Source organism: Ostrea edulis, chromosome 6, assembly GCF_947568905.1.
Source record: "Ostrea edulis chromosome 6, xbOstEdul1.1, whole genome shotgun sequence".
Classification (NCBI taxonomy): Eukaryota; Metazoa; Mollusca; class Bivalvia; order Ostreida; family Ostreidae; genus Ostrea; species Ostrea edulis.
The window spans coordinates 65,252,800-65,273,339 of record NC_079169.1 but is presented as its reverse complement, the minus strand read 5'-3'; the positions used below and the strand labels follow the sequence as shown (position 1 = coordinate 65,273,339).

The 20,540-nt window shown below is 36.0% G+C and overlaps 1 protein-coding gene across 1 annotated transcript in view; it reads left to right on the top strand.

The window, feature by feature from the left end:
• The first annotated feature begins 1,682 nt into the window (after window positions 1-1,682).
• LOC125646145 (calcineurin-binding protein cabin-1-like) overlaps window positions 1,683-20,540 on the top strand; it is a 42,336-nt gene continuing 23,478 nt past the window's right edge. Inside the window, exons 1-23 of the mRNA XM_056140420.1 lie at window positions 1,683-1,816; window positions 1,979-2,065; window positions 3,409-3,519; window positions 7,437-7,574; window positions 8,368-8,469; window positions 8,785-8,863; window positions 9,541-9,670; window positions 9,852-9,900; window positions 10,194-10,294; window positions 10,516-10,582; window positions 10,721-11,222; window positions 11,950-12,077; window positions 12,533-12,615; window positions 12,872-12,957; window positions 13,141-13,369; window positions 14,033-14,072; window positions 14,294-14,370; window positions 14,793-14,920; window positions 18,228-18,298; window positions 18,549-18,639; window positions 19,493-19,632; window positions 19,833-19,919; window positions 20,110-20,234. Coding sequence (XP_055996395.1) covers window positions 1,814-1,816; window positions 1,979-2,065; window positions 3,409-3,519; window positions 7,437-7,574; window positions 8,368-8,469; window positions 8,785-8,863; window positions 9,541-9,670; window positions 9,852-9,900; window positions 10,194-10,294; window positions 10,516-10,582; window positions 10,721-11,222; window positions 11,950-12,077; window positions 12,533-12,615; window positions 12,872-12,957; window positions 13,141-13,369; window positions 14,033-14,072; window positions 14,294-14,370; window positions 14,793-14,920; window positions 18,228-18,298; window positions 18,549-18,639; window positions 19,493-19,632; window positions 19,833-19,919; window positions 20,110-20,234 — 2,654 coding nt within the window. The 5' untranslated portion in view covers window positions 1,683-1,813. The remainder of the gene's footprint in view (window positions 1,817-1,978; window positions 2,066-3,408; window positions 3,520-7,436; window positions 7,575-8,367; window positions 8,470-8,784; window positions 8,864-9,540; window positions 9,671-9,851; window positions 9,901-10,193; window positions 10,295-10,515; window positions 10,583-10,720; window positions 11,223-11,949; window positions 12,078-12,532; window positions 12,616-12,871; window positions 12,958-13,140; window positions 13,370-14,032; window positions 14,073-14,293; window positions 14,371-14,792; window positions 14,921-18,227; window positions 18,299-18,548; window positions 18,640-19,492; window positions 19,633-19,832; window positions 19,920-20,109; window positions 20,235-20,540) is intronic.

Sequence of the window (20,540 nt, the reverse complement as noted above, 5' to 3'; positions counted from 1 at the left end):
CATAAAAAGAAATTATATATATATATATATACAAAGCACTAAATAATCACAACTAGGTACTGGAAATTTTCGCCCCAAATTTTTATGTTACTATCATATATATATATATATATATATATATATATATATATATAAATTGATGATCAAATGGAGTTCAATCACATAACATTTATTTCTCTACAGGCTGTTTCGAAAGGAGATCGTTTCCCCTCACTCGTCAGGAGAAAAATGACATCTAACGAAAAACATCTACAGGACTGAGTACATGTTACACAGAAACATACTGGATAGTTGATAAGCATGATTACACACATGATTGAGTAAATAGAAATTTACGGGAATGACGGCAAGTACTGACAAGTTCTGAACGCTTATTCAATGAAGATTTTCCGGGATGACATATTATAAAGAATTTCTCTAGAATACATAGGTTGCACTTTTTTGAAATGTTTGAGTATGATGACGTTTTTCCTAAAATTTCCCACGTGATTTTGTAGTCAATATTTTTGTCTTTCAATGTCCATATGAATTTGCTGAGCTCGGTGGTATTCTTTTTCGTGGGATTACGGAATGAATGGGTGTGGTTGGCGTATCTTAATTTGAACTCGGCGTCTGCTAGTCCCACGTAGCTCTCTTCTTGCCCATTATTGGTTCTGACTCTAGCTAAATAAACAATTCCGTGGGCGCGACATTCACCGTTAAGTAGGCATTGATCTTTGTTTCGGCAATTACACCTGTTTCATGTATCCCCGGTCCGGCGCACTTGTTTGATTGAAGCGTTATACGAGTCAATTACATTTTGCATGGATGACATACAACTGTATGATATTTTAATAGTATTTCTGTTGATAATCGGGCGTAGAACATGGCCTATAGGGAAACACTCATCTATAATCTTGAGAAACTGTTTACCCAAGTTTGTTTTTACGTTACTATCATATGGGGTGGGTGGGTGGGTGGGTGGGTGTTAAACCATGTGATGTTACGGGAACAATTTTTTCTGCTGTTTTGTTTAGTTTTGGCCGATTCGTCGTATGTTAGCTTATATTTATAGCCGCTTTCATCAAGTGCTTTTTGGTATATGCCGGCGGCTTTGACGAATTCCTCTTTGTCCGATGAAATTGATGACAATCGGTGATTGATGTCTAATAATAATAATAAGCCTTTATTTATCCAGGATTACATATTTAGCGATAACGCTAGTTTTCAATATGGTCCTGCATATAACATACATACAGACAGATATTAGTAAAATAAACACAGATTAAAAGAAGTAGAATACATATAAACTTAAGAAATAATTATGAATGTAAGATAAATAGAAACAAAATGGTATAGCTTTAAGTATGGAAGGCGGGTGGTTGCTGCCGGAGTGTACGTAACGCGGAATGTTGCCGGGTTTCAAATAAAGGGAATACGGGGAATTATATATATAGATATTATTTCTTTTTCTTTTATATATATATAGGCCTATATTTTCATTTTAAAATAATACAATGAACATTGATTTCCTGTAAACTTAATTTTACATCCATTTTCAAAACACTATTTTAAAAAACCCGAGGAATGCAGAGGCTTTCAATCGGATGCGGAAATACCCGATTGTTTCAACGTAGTCTTAATAGGAATATACCACCTATAATATATTTTACATGACCTAATCTTTTTCCCGGAACAGAACCGTCAACCAACTTGGTTTTTAGACAGTCCATTAGACTAGTTCCCATTTTGAACATGGAGACCAATTTAGTAAAGAAGATGCCGCGAACAGCAAATATTGCAAATTGTGTACTACAACAATGATGGATTAAAAATGGTAAGTAAGAAATCATTTGAGAAAAAGAAAATGTTTAGCACTTAAAAATTGCACAACATCCTGTTAAAGTAATCTGAACAAAGATTTACCAAAAACACTATATATGTACAGCAAGCTTCATGTGTTTACAATCTACTCTTAACCTAATACTTTTCTCTCCAGATTCGAATAGCTGCCTTGAACGACAGTAGTAGCGAATGTGATGGTGGTGATGTCAGAGCTAAGGCTGTTGGAACAAGGGAGGCTGAGGTAGGCATTGAATTACTTCACTCGGGGACCTTCAAGTATACAAAGGTTTAGAGCCTGCATACAAATAAAACCAGCAAAAGAAGATGGCAGGGGTGTGGTGATATTCTCTTTAGAGAAGTCGAGAGGCATAGCCTTCATCGACTTCTCTTCGCAAGCATTCATGTTTTGATTCTGGAAAACGTGTAAATGCCGGAGTCGGTGACGGTTTATGCTTCGACTGACGTTTCGACTCAGATGTGCCTGGATTTACGCAACAGACAACTTGTTTTCAAACATTTAGCAGTAATGCACAAAACCGTCACAAGGAAGTCAAAACTTACTTGCTTTTAATCCATTTTCAACACGCCCCTGTCCCGGGTTTAAATCACAACTGTGTTTACGTCAGTCTGCTTTCTCTAAACTGGTCCCCTATTGTGACAGCTCCCAAGACCAGTTAACGTAAACCCGGGACAGGGTAGATCTACATGTTTAAAATGGATTAAAAGCAAGTAAGTGTTGATTTCCTTGTGACAATTTTGTGCATCACTGTTAAATGTTTGAAAACAAGTTGTCTATTGCGTAAATCCAGGCACATCTGAGTCGAAACGTCGGTCGAAGCATAAACCGTCACCGACTCCGGCATTTACACGTTTTCCAGAATCAAAATATGAATGCTTGCGAAGAGAAGTCGATGAAGGCTATGCCTCTCGACTTCTCTAAAGAGAATAGTGTGGTGAGTGCCCTTCCATGCAATGTTTTATGAATTTATGAATAAATGTGATAACTTATTAGACCCTGCAGGGATAGACATTAACTTTTCTTCTTCAGGCAAGTAAACTCGAAGTTTTACTTGTTCGAATGAAAAACTTAGTTGTCCAAAATATTTTAGACTCTAATAATCCTGTCAACCAGCAACTCTAATTATCTCTCTCTGTCAGTTGGTGATACAGTACGATCTACTAGAATGGGCCTTCACTATAATCTGACGATTTGGTAAAGAAAACAGTAATATAGGGAGTTGGACTTTACGTTCTAATATTTGATAGTTATCAAGCTCAACACAATTATTATAATAATCGCATTTCCAACTTAAATAATCACTTGCCCCATCGGACAAGTGTGTATTGAGTTTCACCTGTCCGAACTGGGTTTTCACTTGCCTCGGGCTATCGGACAACCGTTGGTGTTGATCCCTGCCCTGTGGTGTACATCATACATGTCATGTAGCCAAGGACATTGGACAAGAGAGGTTGAGGTAGATACTGTGTAGAACTATGATGTGAGGAATCAAAATGTAAATTTTAAAGGATTTCAATGAACATTTTGTACCATACTTTTATGATATAAAATATGTTATTTTATAGGAATCTGAAGCTTACACCTTGTATAACAAAGCCCTGGGACTTCAAAGACAAGACATCCAAAAAGCAGAGGAGGCATTTGAACAACTTCTGAGTCATGGGTTCATTAGAGAGGTATATCACAGACACTAACGAGAATGACTTGCGATGCGAAAGTTAAGCTGTCAGAAAAAACTCTGTAGAATTTACAATTTCTGGGTTGTTATGTTTAATGGCTAGAATCTGGTTTACATTTTTTTCTTGACAGTCATGTGACATAGTGTTTTTGTTAAGCATAATATTTCTAGGACCCAATGTTTCACAAAAGAACTTATGCTATAAACAAGAATATCTGGAGTGAAAATCCACAAACATTCCAAAAATAGCTTGTTACGAATGTACCAAATTATAGTATGATAGAATCAACCAGGACTAGTGATGGGAATCAGTGAGAATTTCATAATCGATGATAGGTTTACTGTAACTAATGCCTCGTTCACACGGATGCGCATTAAATTTTACTTCGCATCAAATTTGATGCGAAGTAAAATAATGCGCATTAAATTAATTCGAATTAAATAGCGTTCACACGGCGGTAATATTTAATGCGAAGTAAACTAATGCGCATTAAATTCGTATGCATCTCTATCAAAGGGTGCGCGAAATAAATTAAAGAATAGACTATGTTATTGAAAATTATTTTTATAGATATTTTAATGAATATTGTGTAGATCTTTACAGAATTCTTTGTTCAAAACGCTATATAGGCCTACATGTAGTATACTACATGTTTACAATTTAGGCCTACATACATAATTTTGATCTACACATAAGGAGTTTTTTGTCGTGTTTATTTATATGTTCCCAAGAAATTACTTGTTATTTCCTCCGACAACCAGCATTCAATCTAGACAATCTATTGTTTCTTCATGGGCCCAATTTTAAAACTTCGGAACGTCTTTTTCACCATTCCGCTGACTACTGTTATGACGTAATTTTTAATTACTAATACGTATTATAAGTCTACTATGACGTCATATGGTATAAAAATTAACAATGAGCGGCATATTTGTTTTAAAAAATGTAAAAAAGAAAATCATATTATCACTATTTTAAAACATTGTTGTCGTATTTAAAAACAATTCCTTCCACATGTATTACTCAGTATGCCTATGCAGAGCACAGATTTACGTCTGACATTATCTAATGACACGCTGTTTGTACACGTTTTTAGTGATTATTATCATTTTGCTTAGTTTTTCGTACAAAACTAACATTAATATATATAGCTGACCATGAGTATGATGCATGTGACCCAAATTTGCCATTACGCATGCGTCTACATTTAATTCGAATTAGCTTCGCTTAGCGTTCACACGGAGCTAATGCGAAGTAAATTTAATTCGCATTAAATCGCGACGTCAATTTTAATTCGAAGTAAACTAATGCGCATTAAAATCTCCGTGTGAACGCGGTTCAGATTTAATTTGCATTAACTTACGTTTAATGCGAATTAAATTCTTCGTGTGAACGAGGCATAACTAATTATCGATTATAATCGGACATAGAGAAATTTTATAATAAAGTTATTTATCTTCTGAAAAAAGGTGTAAATGAATATTTTCTGCGTTTGTATTTGTTGTTTCTATTGCTGAGAGAGTTTAAATGAATATTTTCTGTGTGTATTTGTTACTCTTTTACTATCTTAATATCCTTTAATTACATATATAAAAGTCAATAGATTTTTAGAAGGGTTTACGCTCCAAAAATGGATATCGTTTGCTTCAGTTATATTCCTGTTTATCAAGGTTTCATGTCATTAACTTACGGTAATCCAGCATAATTAAAAAAAAAAAAGAAAGAATATTTTATTAAAAAAACAAAAACACAAATCAGATCTATTGTCAGCAATACGCCAGTTTCGAGATAGGAGCTCTCCTGTGTAGGAGGTACATTTAGTAGAACTTTGAGTGCCTAAGTGGGACAGCGTAAACTTACAGTCAGTGAGGAAGACGATAAAACATATTAAAAGCGGCTTCTCTTTAGATGTGTAAATGTAGGAAATACAAAATACTATCGAAAGAATGTTTTACTAAAGTAGAAATATAAAAACAATGTGATATTTGAAAGTAATATCCTGGATATGATACCTACAATCAACGAAATTATGTGATATGATAAGAATTCCATATATTTCATTACTCCCTGAATACTTATCACTTACTTAGTTTGTGTATCAGTTGAATTTGGGTGATGAAACAGCGTATGAGAAACATACTGAGTACATTCACTTATGCAGTGATGAATATTCGTCCCACTCCCGCATGTAAACAAGTTGTTTTGCGCCTTACTATTTACGAGAGTTCTTCAAAGGGAAATAACTCAAACGTATCTCGAAATTGGCGTATTGAAAACACGATATGCACGTGCAGAGTAACAGTGGCCTTTGAAAGCAGTTTTATCTATGTCATTCATACAAGGCTTTGCTTAAATCAAGATTCTCTTTGATGGATGGCCCATCATTTATATGCCTGAATCAAAGTATGTCTATCTGACCATGCGAACATGCCTTATTCCCTGGTACCGTATTATATTGATGATTGGAACATCACTAACCAGGACACAGTCAACCACTACCAGATTACACTACTTAAGCATTGAATACTGGAGCTGACATTCAGACATGTCCCTCCACTTGGGAAATATGGTTTTGAACTGCCTTGTGGCATGTGAAAATATGATGAAGATAAAGTAAATGTAACTTAAAACTGAGAAATTGATTTCCATTATCATTTTTTTTGGATGTTGAATAATCTTGCTAATTTTAGGTACAATTTCAGCATTTTTGAATCTGCAGGTCTCATTGGCAAAACCGGTAAATATTTCTAAAGTCTGGTGATTTTGTTGTATATAAACAGTCCGAAAGACCGGTAAAGTGTAAAGGATCATTTCGGAATTTTAACCTCTTTATGTGCATGGTTTTTAAATGTAGTTTTGAAATCGACTAAGCGTTTGAATCTGTGTATTTGAATGGGTAAATTTAGGTGCTTTAATGATTTGAAATTTAGTACCAAACATTTAAAACAATTGAATATACATTGCAAGAGCGAAATTAGATGATTTCCTTTTCATATTTTTCTGGATCACATTCGAACCGTAAGCAGATATGGATGGAAGCTGCTAATAGTACAACTTTTGTTATGTGAATTCGAATTTGTCATGTGGACAGATGCATCAGTGAGATTTAATGGAATTTAGTGTGTAGGTCATACTGGGGTGGGGCTTCATTGGTGTGTACACCTTCACAGCCCTTGGAGAACAAGTCTACTTATTCAATAAGGCATTTGAAGCCACATGCAGGACATTCAAACAGTCTGAATTTACTATTACCCCTGTCATGAGGCTGTGTACATTGTGGCTTTACACTAAATAATAATTTGTGTTACAGTTTTAATTTTTTTTTACAAGTAACTTGGATACTGACCTGTAAATATTTGTCCAGACCAGTAAATTTCATCAATTTTCTGGTCCACTTTCTATTTAAAAAACTCTGCAATTTATCAGTGTCATTTTGTATCTTGTTTTGAAATATGGTTTATCTAAATGTATCCACTTTCTGGAATTTGTCTTTAATCTTTCTGCCATGTGTATGTTCAAAACAAAACTGACGAAAATGGGTTTAATATGAAATCTTTAACTGTCAAGCGTACGGCAGGGTTGTAACACATAAATAACTAGTTGTACACTGGAAATGGTGTCTAAAACTTGTCTGTGAGTGTCAGCAAATGTATTTTAGAAGTAAGCTCTTGAATAAACAAATAGTTCTATGGCAACTGAATGAGAGAAAGAGAGGGAGGCTATAATGAACAAAATATAATTGATAATGAACCTACAAAGATAATGCAGCAAGTCATCTGCTAGTGAGGATGAAAAGAATGTGATTCTGTAAAAGTAGCCTGAAGTTGGTCAAAAATATGAATTTCAAGAAAATGTTTTACAGAAATTTTTATCATCCAAGTATATTAGTTTTGATTTCTTTGTAATTATAACAGGCAGCCAAACTTGTTGAGACCGAAACAGTGGGGATTATACACCCAGGGCTTCAGCTTCTGTACTCCATCTACAAAAACCTGGCTGCCATGTCCTTACAAAAGGGGGACCACGAGGAGGCTATGGAGTGGTACATAGAGGTACAGATTCAGGGGAGATAAGCCTGGTAACACAGTGAAGGAGAGATTCAGGGGAGATAAGTCTGGTAACACAGTGAAGGAGAGATTCAGGGGAGATAAGCCTGGTAACACAGTGAAGGAGAGATTCAGGGGAGATAAGTCTAGTAACACAGTGAAGGAGAGATTCAGGGGAGATAAGTCTGGTAACACAGTGAAGGAGAGATTCAGGGCAGATAAGTCTGGTAGCACAGTGAACGACAAATTCAGGGGAGATAAGTCTAGTAACAGTACAAATTCAGGGGAGATACGTCTGGTAACACAGTGAATGACAAATTCAGGGGAGATAAGTCTTGTAACACAGTGAAGGAGAGATTCAGGGGAGATAAGTCTAGTAATACAGTAAATGACAAATTCAGGGGATAGAAGTCTAGTAACAGTACAAATTCAGGGGAGATAAGTCTGGTAACAGTGAATGACAAATTCAGGGGAGATAAGTCTAGTAACAGTACAAATTCGGGGGAGATAAGTCTGGTAACACAGTGAATGATAAATTCAGGGGAGATAAGTCTGGTAACATAATGAACGACTGATTTGATTGTGGATGTGAATTACCTGCTGCACTAACAAGTCCATGCTGTGTTTTGTTAAAGAGGGCATATTAATAGCTAAAAGTTTGAAGAAGACTCTACTGAACAAGTATGGCTTATCTAAAGGCAATTCAAAATTGGAAAAAGATAGCAAGTTTCATGTGACAATGTTATACAGTACCTGATGATGTGTTATACAGTACCTGATGATGTTATTTTTTTTTCAGGCAGTGAAAGTCGATGAATCAGAGACAACTGTTTGGTACAAGATAGGTACCATAGCTCTGAAACTTCATAACTATCAGCTCGCCAGACTGGGGTTTGAACAGGTATTGTATACACACATATAGACTCTAATCCGTTATAGAAAGAGGTAACTAGAATATTGTAGATATGTTTGGTTTTCCAGTGGTTATCACTCAAATATCATTGGTCGTTTTATATCTGTCTTCATACATATGTACATGTATTTTAATTTTGATGCATTATGTATTGATTCATGAGATCAGAAAATGGAAATAATGTAATTATGTTGTAAATAAGGGACATGGCATTCGCATTCAATGACAAAGCCATTTTCATATACAGTTAATTGGTTTGAATATGAAACATTTTAGTAAAAAAAAAAGAGTTTGTTCTTTCAGGGACTACAATGCAATCCAAACCACTGGCCTTGCCTGGACAATATTGTTACAGTTCTGTACACCATCAATGATTACTGGTGTAAGTTATTCTGATGCTTAGTATAGTTATCTGTTGAAGTAAAGAAATATCATATCCGGTATGTTTATTTATTATATACCCATCAATGTATCAATTATTGATACTGTTGATTTCAGAAAGTGTGATCCGATTTTCTGAATCACCACACTGTGGTTTTCGGATTCCGTATCAGCATCCTCTGAAACTGATGACATCACAATGCTTCAAAGCAACATTTTTTTGTGGAAAATATCAACTTCGTACACAAAATATAATTTCACTGTATGTCTGTGATTTTGATAACTTGAATTACATGTACAAATGTGGATTTGAAAATACAATGTAAGGGGGTATATGATAAATTTACCATTACTACAGTAACTTGATCTGAAGAGTTGGATCACTAGATCCGCAGAGTTGGATCACTAGATCCGCGCCTGTCAACTCGGCGTGATCCGACTCTTTGGATCAAGTTACTGTAGTAATAATATATCTGTAGTTAGTAGTGGCCTTCTGTTAAAGGAGAGATATACTGCTCAGCACCTGTTGGTTGATCAGACTCCCACATCTTGTGCAACAGATAACTAGAAAATACCTCATGTTTTGTTGTTGTTTTTTTAGTTGATTGGCAGTAAGTATTGCTAATGATAAACAGGCATGTACAGTTTAAGTTTTAATTTCTGAGCGATGGCTTTCAGATTGTCTGTACTACATATCCAAAGCGTTAAAGAAAGACTACTTGTACCCTAAAGGCATAGTTTTCCGGAATCAGATTTTTAAGGAACAACCATCTCTTAAAGAGGCTACAAAGGAAATGTTTAATGAATGGTAAGATAGACTTTATCATTGAATAAAATTTAGCGTATTTTGTAGAATTTTCTGCTCTGTGGTGGATTTTATGTCTTCTGCACAAAGAATCGAGAACTTTTAAATTTCCATGAGACAGGATATTGGAATTACAAAGAATCAATATATATGAACTCAAAAGTAATGATTGATTTTATTGTAGTAATCCATTGATTGACAAAGAAAATGTAGATCAAGAAGAAATGGATGAGGTACATTTCTAAATTTTCCACTTTGATGTCAACTAATCCCGGTGAAGTCTTATGTAACCGTGGATCACTGTTGTAATAATGAATTTTTCCTTACAAATTTTATATAAAATCACTGAGAAATTTAATTTCTACAGTTTTGGTTAAAGTTTTATACCAAAATGACTCGTACCTATACATGCTCAGCTGAAGCTTTGTTAAAAAGCTTGAAGATGTGAAATTATTTCTGTTCTTATGATAAGACTATATTTACTTTTTTTTAGCATGAACATAATATGCACAAAATATTTCTACAGTTTATCAATGAAGCGTTGGCGATGAGACAGAAAAGAAGGGAATTGGCCAAGACCCCTCCTATGAAACCAAATAAACTTCCCGTTCCAATTAAGTCATACACGTAAGTTAAACATGGATCAGAATACCTGTACACATAGTTGTGAAAATGTTGTAGGAAGGACATTTGAAAATAAATTCACGTAAATGAAATTTTGCAGAGTGCACACACATATATACACTTTTGATTTATTCATCATGTAAATAATGCTTCAAAACTTTGTGATTAATTTGGGGTTTATCATCACTGTTGTTTAAGATTTCTTCTGATGTTTTACATATCAGGTGGCTGTCCTTGGGTGAGAGTTTAATAGCATTATATGATACGATCAAGAAATCAAACCCACCCATGGTAAGTGCTCTCGTATCTTTATGTTTGTGGTAAATACTCGTAAATTTAAGTGTTCATGCTTGAACAGATTATTGTTTTACATGGAAAATGATGTTCATGAAATATGCAAATAATTTTATGGTGGAATTTCTATTACAGAGTATGGGAATCAGGGTGGACTTGAGTGACTACGCAGTGGATAAAGACAAAAACACTGACGCTCAAAATGAAGAAAAACAAAATCTGACTGCGAGCTCCATGTCTTCTACGGAAGTTCCACCGGTGGAGGATAAAGCAGGTGTCTCAAAAGCCGAGGAAATGGAAGTTGATCTCACTCCAGCTACAGAGCCAGCAACAGATGTCATTCCTGTTAGTGTCGTTAGTACTGTGGGTACTGATACTATGTCGGACACTGCAACTTCTGTGACTAACACTAGTACCAGTGATACTGCGGTGGGGACCGTGGTGTCGTCTAGTGACAGTGTTGTTACTGTCAGTGGTAATGAGACTACTGCTGCTTCAGAGACTGTAATTTCTGTTTCCTCTGTCACTGTGATCTCTGAACGAGAAATCTTCACCAGTATATCTCCCGTGACCTCCGGACCTTCAACTCCAGATGTGTCGACTTCATTTGCACTTTTGTCATCCATTCCTATTTCAGGTAAGTAGAGTGGTAACAACAGTCATTTTGTTGTATTGTAATGTAATGCATTATTAAATAGAGTGAATTACAAGATTTTCATGTAAATTACCCCTATGCATACTATTCCTATAGTTATGCAATTCATTAATTGATGATCCAGACATCACATAAATATAGTCTACTCATAGGATTTACAACAGAAGTATGCGTATTTTACAACACGGGGACATATTCATGTTTATAGTACTGTAAACAAACTTATTCGCATGTGAGAATTTTCACAAGTTTTGCGAGAAACTCATCACAGTGTGAATGTTTCTTGCTGCGAAACAATCCTTGAATGTCTCGCATGTATTTTAAGATTTAAATTCTATATTCAGGGAAATATTCAGCCCCAATTTATTTTTATCCCTTTCACCCTCATTGTCAATGTGCAAATTTAAGACTGGGCAAAATTGTTTTCTCTTATCTCTCTTGTAACACAACTGCTACTTCGCAAATTTAAAATGCGGCAAAACCATCTGTAAGTGTAGAAGGACAAAAATAACCCTGTATACAGTATCTCGGTCACAAAAAGTTGTAGCCACAAACCAGCTTATCACTAGTAAATTGTGAAATGAAGGCATTGCATAAAAAAAAGTTGGTTTACTGTAAGTTAGTTCAAAATTGAATGTATCAATCATAATTATTTATATGAATGAGTTCATTTATAAATGTATGTGTATTTGTTCCTTGTTACGTCTAGTAACCTCAGTTTTACAAGATCTCCCCAGCTCTGAAACAAGTGACACCGAGGGCAAGGTCAAAGGGCAAAAGAGAAAGAGGACATCCAATTTTGAGAACCCATATTATGAGAAGAGAAGATCAGCCAGGGTACAGAAAGATAGTATATTATCGTAATTTAATGAAAGAATATAAAATGTTGTTGAAGCGTCATGGACTGTAGGTGTAGTTGTGTGTAAACTCAACACATTCATAGGTTAGAGACAATTTGAAACAACCATGAGTTTAACTATGTGTATGTACAGATCCATATGTTGGGGCTGAATGTGTAGTCCACACCCGGATGCACCAAAACAAACTGTGAAGTTGAGTAAATGAAGTACACAAACAGTGTATCGTTTACCACCCCCCCCCCCCCCCCCAACACACACACTGTTAAATTGCTTCTATAGGTCTCTCGTTTACTGGTTTGGATACATGTATATTTTTTTAATGCTTGTGTGCACAGTTACCTCAACTTGATATAAATTTGAAAATAACTTTCTTGCTACATTGATATCAACATTTACTGTGACATCAATTATTTTGATTGGTATTTGTGGTAGGTGAGGAACACTTTCACACGAAGGGAAGAAGAGAGAGTTAACTTCAGAGAAATCCTCGAGACTTTCATACCATCCAGTCTCAGGTATAGAAATGTACTCACAAATACATGCAAGTAAAGCATTAATGTGCTCTTTTTTTTTAAATCATGAATAATGAAGCGCATGTATGAAGTTGGACAAGTGCATTGTGTCTGGAGCAAATTCTCAGACCTCTTATTTAAGGAATATTTGTAGGATTATTAAAACTAGGTCATGGCATCATTTCAACAAAGAAATATATATATGATGAAGATACATTGTATTTAATTGTTACTGAAGAAATATTGTTTGTTTATTAAGATCTGGAGTTGACGAAGAGGAAATGGAGTCCTTGGATCTTGTCTCTGAAAAAGAGGAATCTGTATTTTCTAAACCCAACAAAACAGGTTATAAACTAGTATTGTCTGGTTCATCTACATGTCATTATGTATGTGTATAAGTCTATAAAGATGTGGTAATTACTGCATGTTGATACCCTCACCTAGGCCATTCTATAGATTAGTCAATAACTAATGTGGCTCCTGCTTCCACTTTGTTTCAGAGGAATGATTTCTTGAGATTACTTTCAGATGATGGGAAAGGATTGGATGCGAAGCTACTATCAGCTACAGAAGGAGCTGATGTGAGAGATTTCCTCGTCAGGGAGCAGAAGAATGGTGGCATGCTAATGTTAATGTTGCACTTCCTGGAGGCCCTGTGTGACCGGTCGGAGCTGGTCTGGCCCCAAGAGCTGACCTCTGTCTATGTTAGGGTGTACATACGAAGGAGGAGACACACAGACCTGCCATGTCTGCTCAGGTCAGAACAATTTATGTCAGGGTACAAATATTCACGTGTAAGCTGTATTTCCAGCCATTTTGTAGTTTTACAAGTTTTTTGTCAAGTGCAGAAATTCTAGAAGCTTGCTAGTATTTTATTGAGCTAAATGTTTGTTGTTGGTATTCTAGAATTATACACAGAGGATGTTTTTGTTGTGTGTTTTTAGGTTTGGATGTATACATATAATTTGTTATGCTTAGTGAGCGAATATACACCATTTCTAACAAGTAGGATAAAACAAATAAAAAGAAAAACAAAACCACATAATCATAGATGTTTCATTTATACTTAAGAGATATTTTATATGTCACATATATGTACATGTATGTATTTCTATCTACAATAATCTGGAGACATTACCCCCCCCCCCCCCCCCCCCCCCCCCCCCCCCCCTCCCTCTTCTAGAATAGGACTAAATCCGACTAATTGATATTTTAAAAGACCTAAAAGTCTAGTTTACCTGATTGATTCCTGTGGGTTTTCATGTGGTGCTTACAAATCTACATGCTGATGAGTAGCAATGCTTGTTGTTCGCCACACTTTTAAATAGCAAAAAGAAATTGTTTCACGCTGACGATACTCCAAACTGATTAACGCAGTGATTAGTAAGGCTTTTGAAAACTTTTTATTTGTTAATTACAGTAATGATGAACCAGCGGAGGATATTCGATCTTTTGGAAAGGTTTGTGCATAAAAAAGAAAGTTGTTCTAGTATTTTCATGACATGTTTTTACATTTTGATGTTTGGAAGACATCAAAATAAAGCACTCTACATTTACCTCAAAAATTGATGCATGGTGAAATGTTTAAATAATACCTGTTTGTCCTTTGAATCTAAAGTAAATATATTTGTAGATATATGGTGATGTTTATCCTTTGAATTTAGAGTAAATATCTTTGTAGATGGTGTTGTTGAAGTTGGAATTCCAGTTTGATCAGTGGTTAACAAAACATCTCAAAAGTGGAGCTTCACCCAAAGGGTAAGTACTTACCAAGTGTACATTGTACCCAAACAAAGAGTAAGTACTTACTATGTATACATTGTACCCAAACAAAGAGTAAGTACTTACTATGTGTACATGTACCCAAACAGTCATGACTTTTATGACTGATTATTATATACATGTACATGTACTTGACACTGTGAGACAAGTAAAATACTTGTTGTTTGAGATTGGTCTTCATTGGTTTTGAATATCAATATGGTGTACATGACTGTGTTGATGTAAGCTAAGACCACTTGATTTTTTATTACCTATTTGAGGGACTACTGAACCAAACAGTAACTGGGCTTCAGACATCTGAAATAAAATATCTAAGAAACACTCATTTATGTGGAACATTCTTCCATTTTCACTTTCAAAGGCTACACTGTATTATGAGAGGACAACTCTTGTTTCAGGAAGAGTCCAAAATCAGCTCTTCCATCAGACATGCCGAAGTTCTGGGAGGAAGACATGGACTATATATTTGGATTGCAGGGACAGTCTGAAGTTCTGGGGTCACTGTGGCTACAGAATTGTGTCAGAGGTAAGTGTGGCTACAGAACTGTGTCAGGGGTAAGTGTGGTTACAGAATTGTGTCAGGTTAAAGTTTGGGTACAGAATTGTCAGGGGTAAGTTTGGCTACAGCATTGCGTCAGGGGTAAGTTTGGCTACAGAATTGTCAGAGGTAAGTGTGGCTACAGCATTGCATCAGGTTAAAGTGTGGCTACAGAATTGTCAGGGGTAAGTGTGTGCCTGCAGCATTGTGTCAGGGGTAAGTGTGGCTACAAAATTGTCAGGGGTAAGTGTGGCTACATCATTGTGTCAGGGGTAAGTGTGGCTACAGAATTGTCAGGGGTAAGTGGCTACAGAAATGTATTGGGTAAGTGTGCCTACAGCATGGTGTCAGGGGTAAGTGTGGCTACATAATTGTATTGGGTAAGTATGGCTACAGCATTGTGTCAGGGGTAAGTGTAGCTACAGCATTGTGTCAGGGGTAAGTATGGCTACAGAATTATCAGAGGTAAGTGTGGCTACAGCATTGTATTGGGTAAGTGTGGCTACATAATTGTCGTGGGTAAGTGTGGCTACAGAATTGTCAGGTAAGTGTGGCCACAGTATTGTGTCAGGGGTAAGTGTGACTACAGCATTGTGTCAGGGGTAAGTATGGCTACAGAATTATCAGAGGTAAGTGTGGCTACAGCATGAGATTAGAACCACAAGGATACAGGTTGTCAAATTTATATGGAAGTGTCCTTATGTGGGCTAGATAATTATTAGCTCACCTGAGCTGAAAGCTCAAGTGAGCTTTTCTGATCACCCGTATTCCGGCGTCCGTCCGTCCATCTGTAAACTTTTCACATTTTCAACTTCTTCTCAACAACCACTGGGCCAATTTCAACCAAAGTTGGCACAAAACATCCTTAGGTAAAGGGAATTCTAAATTGTTAAAATAAAGGGCCAGGCCACCTTCCAAGGGGAGATAATCAAGAAAAGGTAAAAATAGGGTAGGGTCATTAAAAAATCTTCTTCTCAAGACCACTGGGCCAGAAAAGATGAAATTTATAGATAAGCTTTATTAGGTAGTGCAGATTCTAAATTGTTAAAATCATGGCCCCCGGGGGTCGGATGGGGCCACAATAGGGGGTCAAAGTTTTACATACAAATATATAGGGAAAATCTTTAAAAATCTTCTTCTCAAGAACCACTGAGCCAGAAAAGCTGAGATTTATATGAAAGCTTCCTTATATAATGCAGATTCTAAATTGTTAAAATCACGGCCCCCGGGGGTCGAATGGGGCCACAATAGGGGATCAAAGTTTTACATACAAATATATAGGGAAAATCTTTAAAAATCTTCTTCTCAAGAACCACTGAGCCAGAAAAGCTGAGATTTATATGAAAGTTTCCTTATATAATACAGATTTCAAATTGTTAAAATCATGGCCCCCGGGGGTCGGATGGGGCCACAATAGGGGGTCAAAGTTTTACATACAAATATATAGGGAAAATCTTTAAAAATCTTCTTCTCAAGAACCACTGAGCCAGAAAAGCTGAGATTTATATGAAAGCTTCCTGATATAATGCAGATTCTAAATTATTAAAATCATGGCCCCCGGGGGTCGGATGGGGCCACAATAGGGGTTCAAAGTTGTTTTTTTGTTGTTGTTGTTTTTTTTGATATAGTGCAGATTCAAGTTCGTTAAAATCATGGACCCCGGAGATTGAATGGGGCCTCAAGGGGAGCATAAAAGTTTTACATACAAATTTATAGGAAAAATCTTTTAAAATCAACTTCTCAAGAACCACTGAGCCAGAAAAGCTGAGATTTATATGAAAGCTTCCTGATATAGTGCAGATTATAAATTGCTAAGATCATGGCCCCCCGGGGGTCGGATGGGGCCACAATAGGGGGTCAAAGTTTTACATACAAATATATAGGAAAAATCTTTAAAAATCTTCTTCCCAGAACCACTAAGCCAGAAAAGCTGAGATTTATATGAAAGCTTTCTGATATAGTGCAGATTCAGGTTTATTGAAATCATGCCCCCCCCTGGAGTAGGATGGGGCCACAATAGGGGATCAAAGTTTTACATACAAATATATAGGGAAAATCTTTAAAAATCTTCTTCTCAAGAACCATTGGGCCAAAGAAGTTCATATTTACATGAAAGCTTTCTGACATAGTGTAGATTCAAGTTTGCAAAAACCATGGCCTCCAGGGGTAGGTTTGGGGCCATAATAGGGACTACGGTTTTACATGCAAATAGATATGGAAAATCTTCTGATATGGACCAAGGTGACTCAGGTGAGCGATGTGGCCCATGGGCCTCTTGTTTTTCTTTCCATGACCCTGAAGCCAGAGTGGGTTTGCAGTAGTGGCTGAAAGATTTTTACTTTGATGTTACCTTTTGCACATGTGCATGTTTATGTTGAAATGAAATTTTATTTAATTGGAATACTGAAGAAGTACTTTTTTCCGTGCGGTATTAATTTACGCTATGTACGCGGTCACAAGTTTTCCGTGGAAATTTATCCCAGCGTACTTAAAGTAAATGAAAGACATTAAGTGGCAATCTAAGAAATCCGCCCAATTTTCTACCCGCGGAATAAACAGAAATTGTGATTCCGCGGACTTATGAACCCGTGGAAAAAAGTACGTTTACAGTATTTTGATGCCATGAGTTAGAGTTGGTATATAGTAGATATCTAGAGATTGCTTTGAGAATCTTTAGTGCACATGGTATATTGTGAGTGGTCTAAAAGCTCATTCTTGAAGCCACTTTTAGTGTTCCAGTAAAAGTTTCTGTGCCTCAGGTGTTCCAGTAAAGGTTTCTGTGTGAGCAAGGTGTCTCAGGTGTTCCAGTAAAAATTTGTGTGACTCAGGTGTTCCAGTAAAGGTTTCTGTGGGAGCAAGGTATCTCAGGTGTTCCAGTAAAAATTTGTGTGACTCAGGTATTCCAGTAAAGGTTTCTGTGTGAGCTAGGTGCTTCAGGTGTTCCAGTAAAGGTTTCTGTGTGAGGAAGGTGCCTCAGGTATTCCAGTAAAGGTTTCTGTGACTCAGGTGTTCCAGTAAAGGTTTCTGTGTGAGCTAGGTGCCTCAGGTGTTCCAGTAAAGGTTTCTGTGTGAGCTAGGTGCTTCAGGTGTTCCAGTAAAGGTTTCTGTGTGAGCAAGTTGCCTCAGATGAGCAATGTGACCCATGTGCCTCTTTGATTATGAGTTTACATTTCACTGAACAGTTGCAGTCAGTGACAAGGATGTTAAAATTCATTGTGATTACTTATAGATATAGGTAAATTAAAATGAAATGAAGGTACCTGTAGAAATAATAACAATGTCTCTTTTGTTTAAGCTTACTGGCTGCAGGCAAGGTTGTGTCTGCTACAAGGAGAAATTCAGTATGCCTCATGCAGCTTTCACAAGGTAGGATTCTCATATAGTTCATGTAGGTCTATGTAAATTGATCCTATAGGATTGTCCTACATTACATGTATATCTATGTAAATTGATCTTACAGGATTGTCCTACAGTACATGTAGATCAATGTAAATTGATCCTATAGGATTATCCTACAGTACATGTAGATCTATTTAAATTGATTCTTTTATTTTCATGGGATGACTGTCTCCTCTGTATGTAAACCTGTTTTTCAATATCTTTTGTTTATTGCTAGGCAAAAGAATTTTTGAGGTGGAGAATTGAAGATGAAAATGTCTCTGAGATGCACCTGCAGAACTGTCAAAGTGACAACTGGATTTCATTAGGTATAATTCTCATGTGTGCTGATTACTGATAATTTGAAGAGACGTAACATGTGCTGATTACTATGGTTCCAAAAATTTTGGGATTTTTTACTTTGGGTTCGGGTATTTCGGTTCGGGTCTGTATAGCTATTTTAAAAATCTAATATACAAGTTAGAATTGAAAACCTTTATTGTATTTTGTTACAATAATTACTCGCAGACATGGACTGGTTTAGACTCGACATCCATGGTACTAGAAACAGCATTGTCACTTCTACTTGTTTTCATTCCATGCTTTCGATATAAATGTTTTGTCATTGACGATGTTGATCCTGTAGTGTAATTTAAATGTGTCTGACATATCTTACATACTGTCATTCAATTGATCAAAACACAGCCACATTTGAGGATTTTGACACCCTTTTGTAACAGATTTCTAATAATGATTCTATAGTAAATACTGGACCCAAACTGAAATATGTAAAAATGGAATCGAGCAAGACCCGAACAACACGACCCAGAGTTTTCGGTTATTTCAGGTACCTGTTGCAGCCCTTCTGATTACATATTACATGAAGAGACATAATGTGCTGATTACATATTATATGAAGAGATGTAACATTTGATTACTTATTATGTGGGGAGATGTAACATTTGATTACTTATTATGTGGAGAGATGTAACATTTGATTACTTATTATGTGGAGAGATGTAACATTTGATTACTTATTATGTGAAGAGATGTAACATTTGATTACTTATTATGTGGAGAGATGTAATATTTGATTACTTATTATGTGGAGAGATGTAACATTTGCTGATTACTTATTATGTAGAGAGATGTAACATCTTGTTTTATTTAATCTCTTTACAGAGAGCATTGAGAGGCACCAGGACTCCTTAGAGAGGAGTCAGTCTATGGATGAAATGCAAAAGTTGTATGAGGCCAAAGAATTTGATAAAGTTGTGGAACTTCTATTAAAAGCTGTGACCCAGCCCACTCAGAAACCCATGGTGAGTCGTCTTTAATTTGTGAAATGAAAACGTGATACAGAAACCCATGGTGAGTCGTCGTTAATTTGTGAAATGAAAACATGATACAGAAACCCATGGTAGTTAGTTGTCTTTAATTTGTAAAGTGAAAACATGATACATGTAATTTTTGAAATGTCAATACTATAATAGATAACTATACAATTTTTTATGCTTTTTAGAGAAAAAATTCTGACTCTGTTATACCAACAAGGATTGAACAACTTTGTCTGCTAAATGACTGTCTGTTTAAAATGGGAGATGTGCAGGTAACTGATTGTTTGCAAATTTAATACGATTATGTATAAATTTATAAAGACAACAAATATGAGTATTTTAATTGTAAAGATATTCTGTTGAGTAGTGTAGGTGTGAAATAAAGAGCAGAGATTTTGTATCATTCTGTAAAATTATCGACAATAAAATTCTTTACATTTATACAATATCTTTTTTCTTCAGAGATCCATGCAGTGGGGTGAAATAGCCTTCCATGAAACCTTCCTAGGGTACAAGAAAGCTACAACAAGCCCCCAGAAGGAAGAGTGGTCAGCTGTTCTCAACCAGATCTGGACATCCTTTCTAAAGTAAGAGATGATATCTACATGTGTACTGTAAAACACGCTTATAAAGAATTCACTCTTATTGTGAAGTGATATTTAATCCCCTAGCAGAGGAAAATAATGAAAATATGATTGGCTATGATGAAGTTTGGTTATAATGAACTGTTTTGCTGGCTCTGGAGGTTTGCTATAACTGTGTTTTACTGTAAAAAAAAGTTTGGTTATTACAAACTGTTTTCTGCTACCTGGAGGTTCGTTATAACTGTTTTACTGTAACAAAGTTTGGTTATGATGAACTGTTTTCTGCTGCTCTGGAGGTTCATTATAACT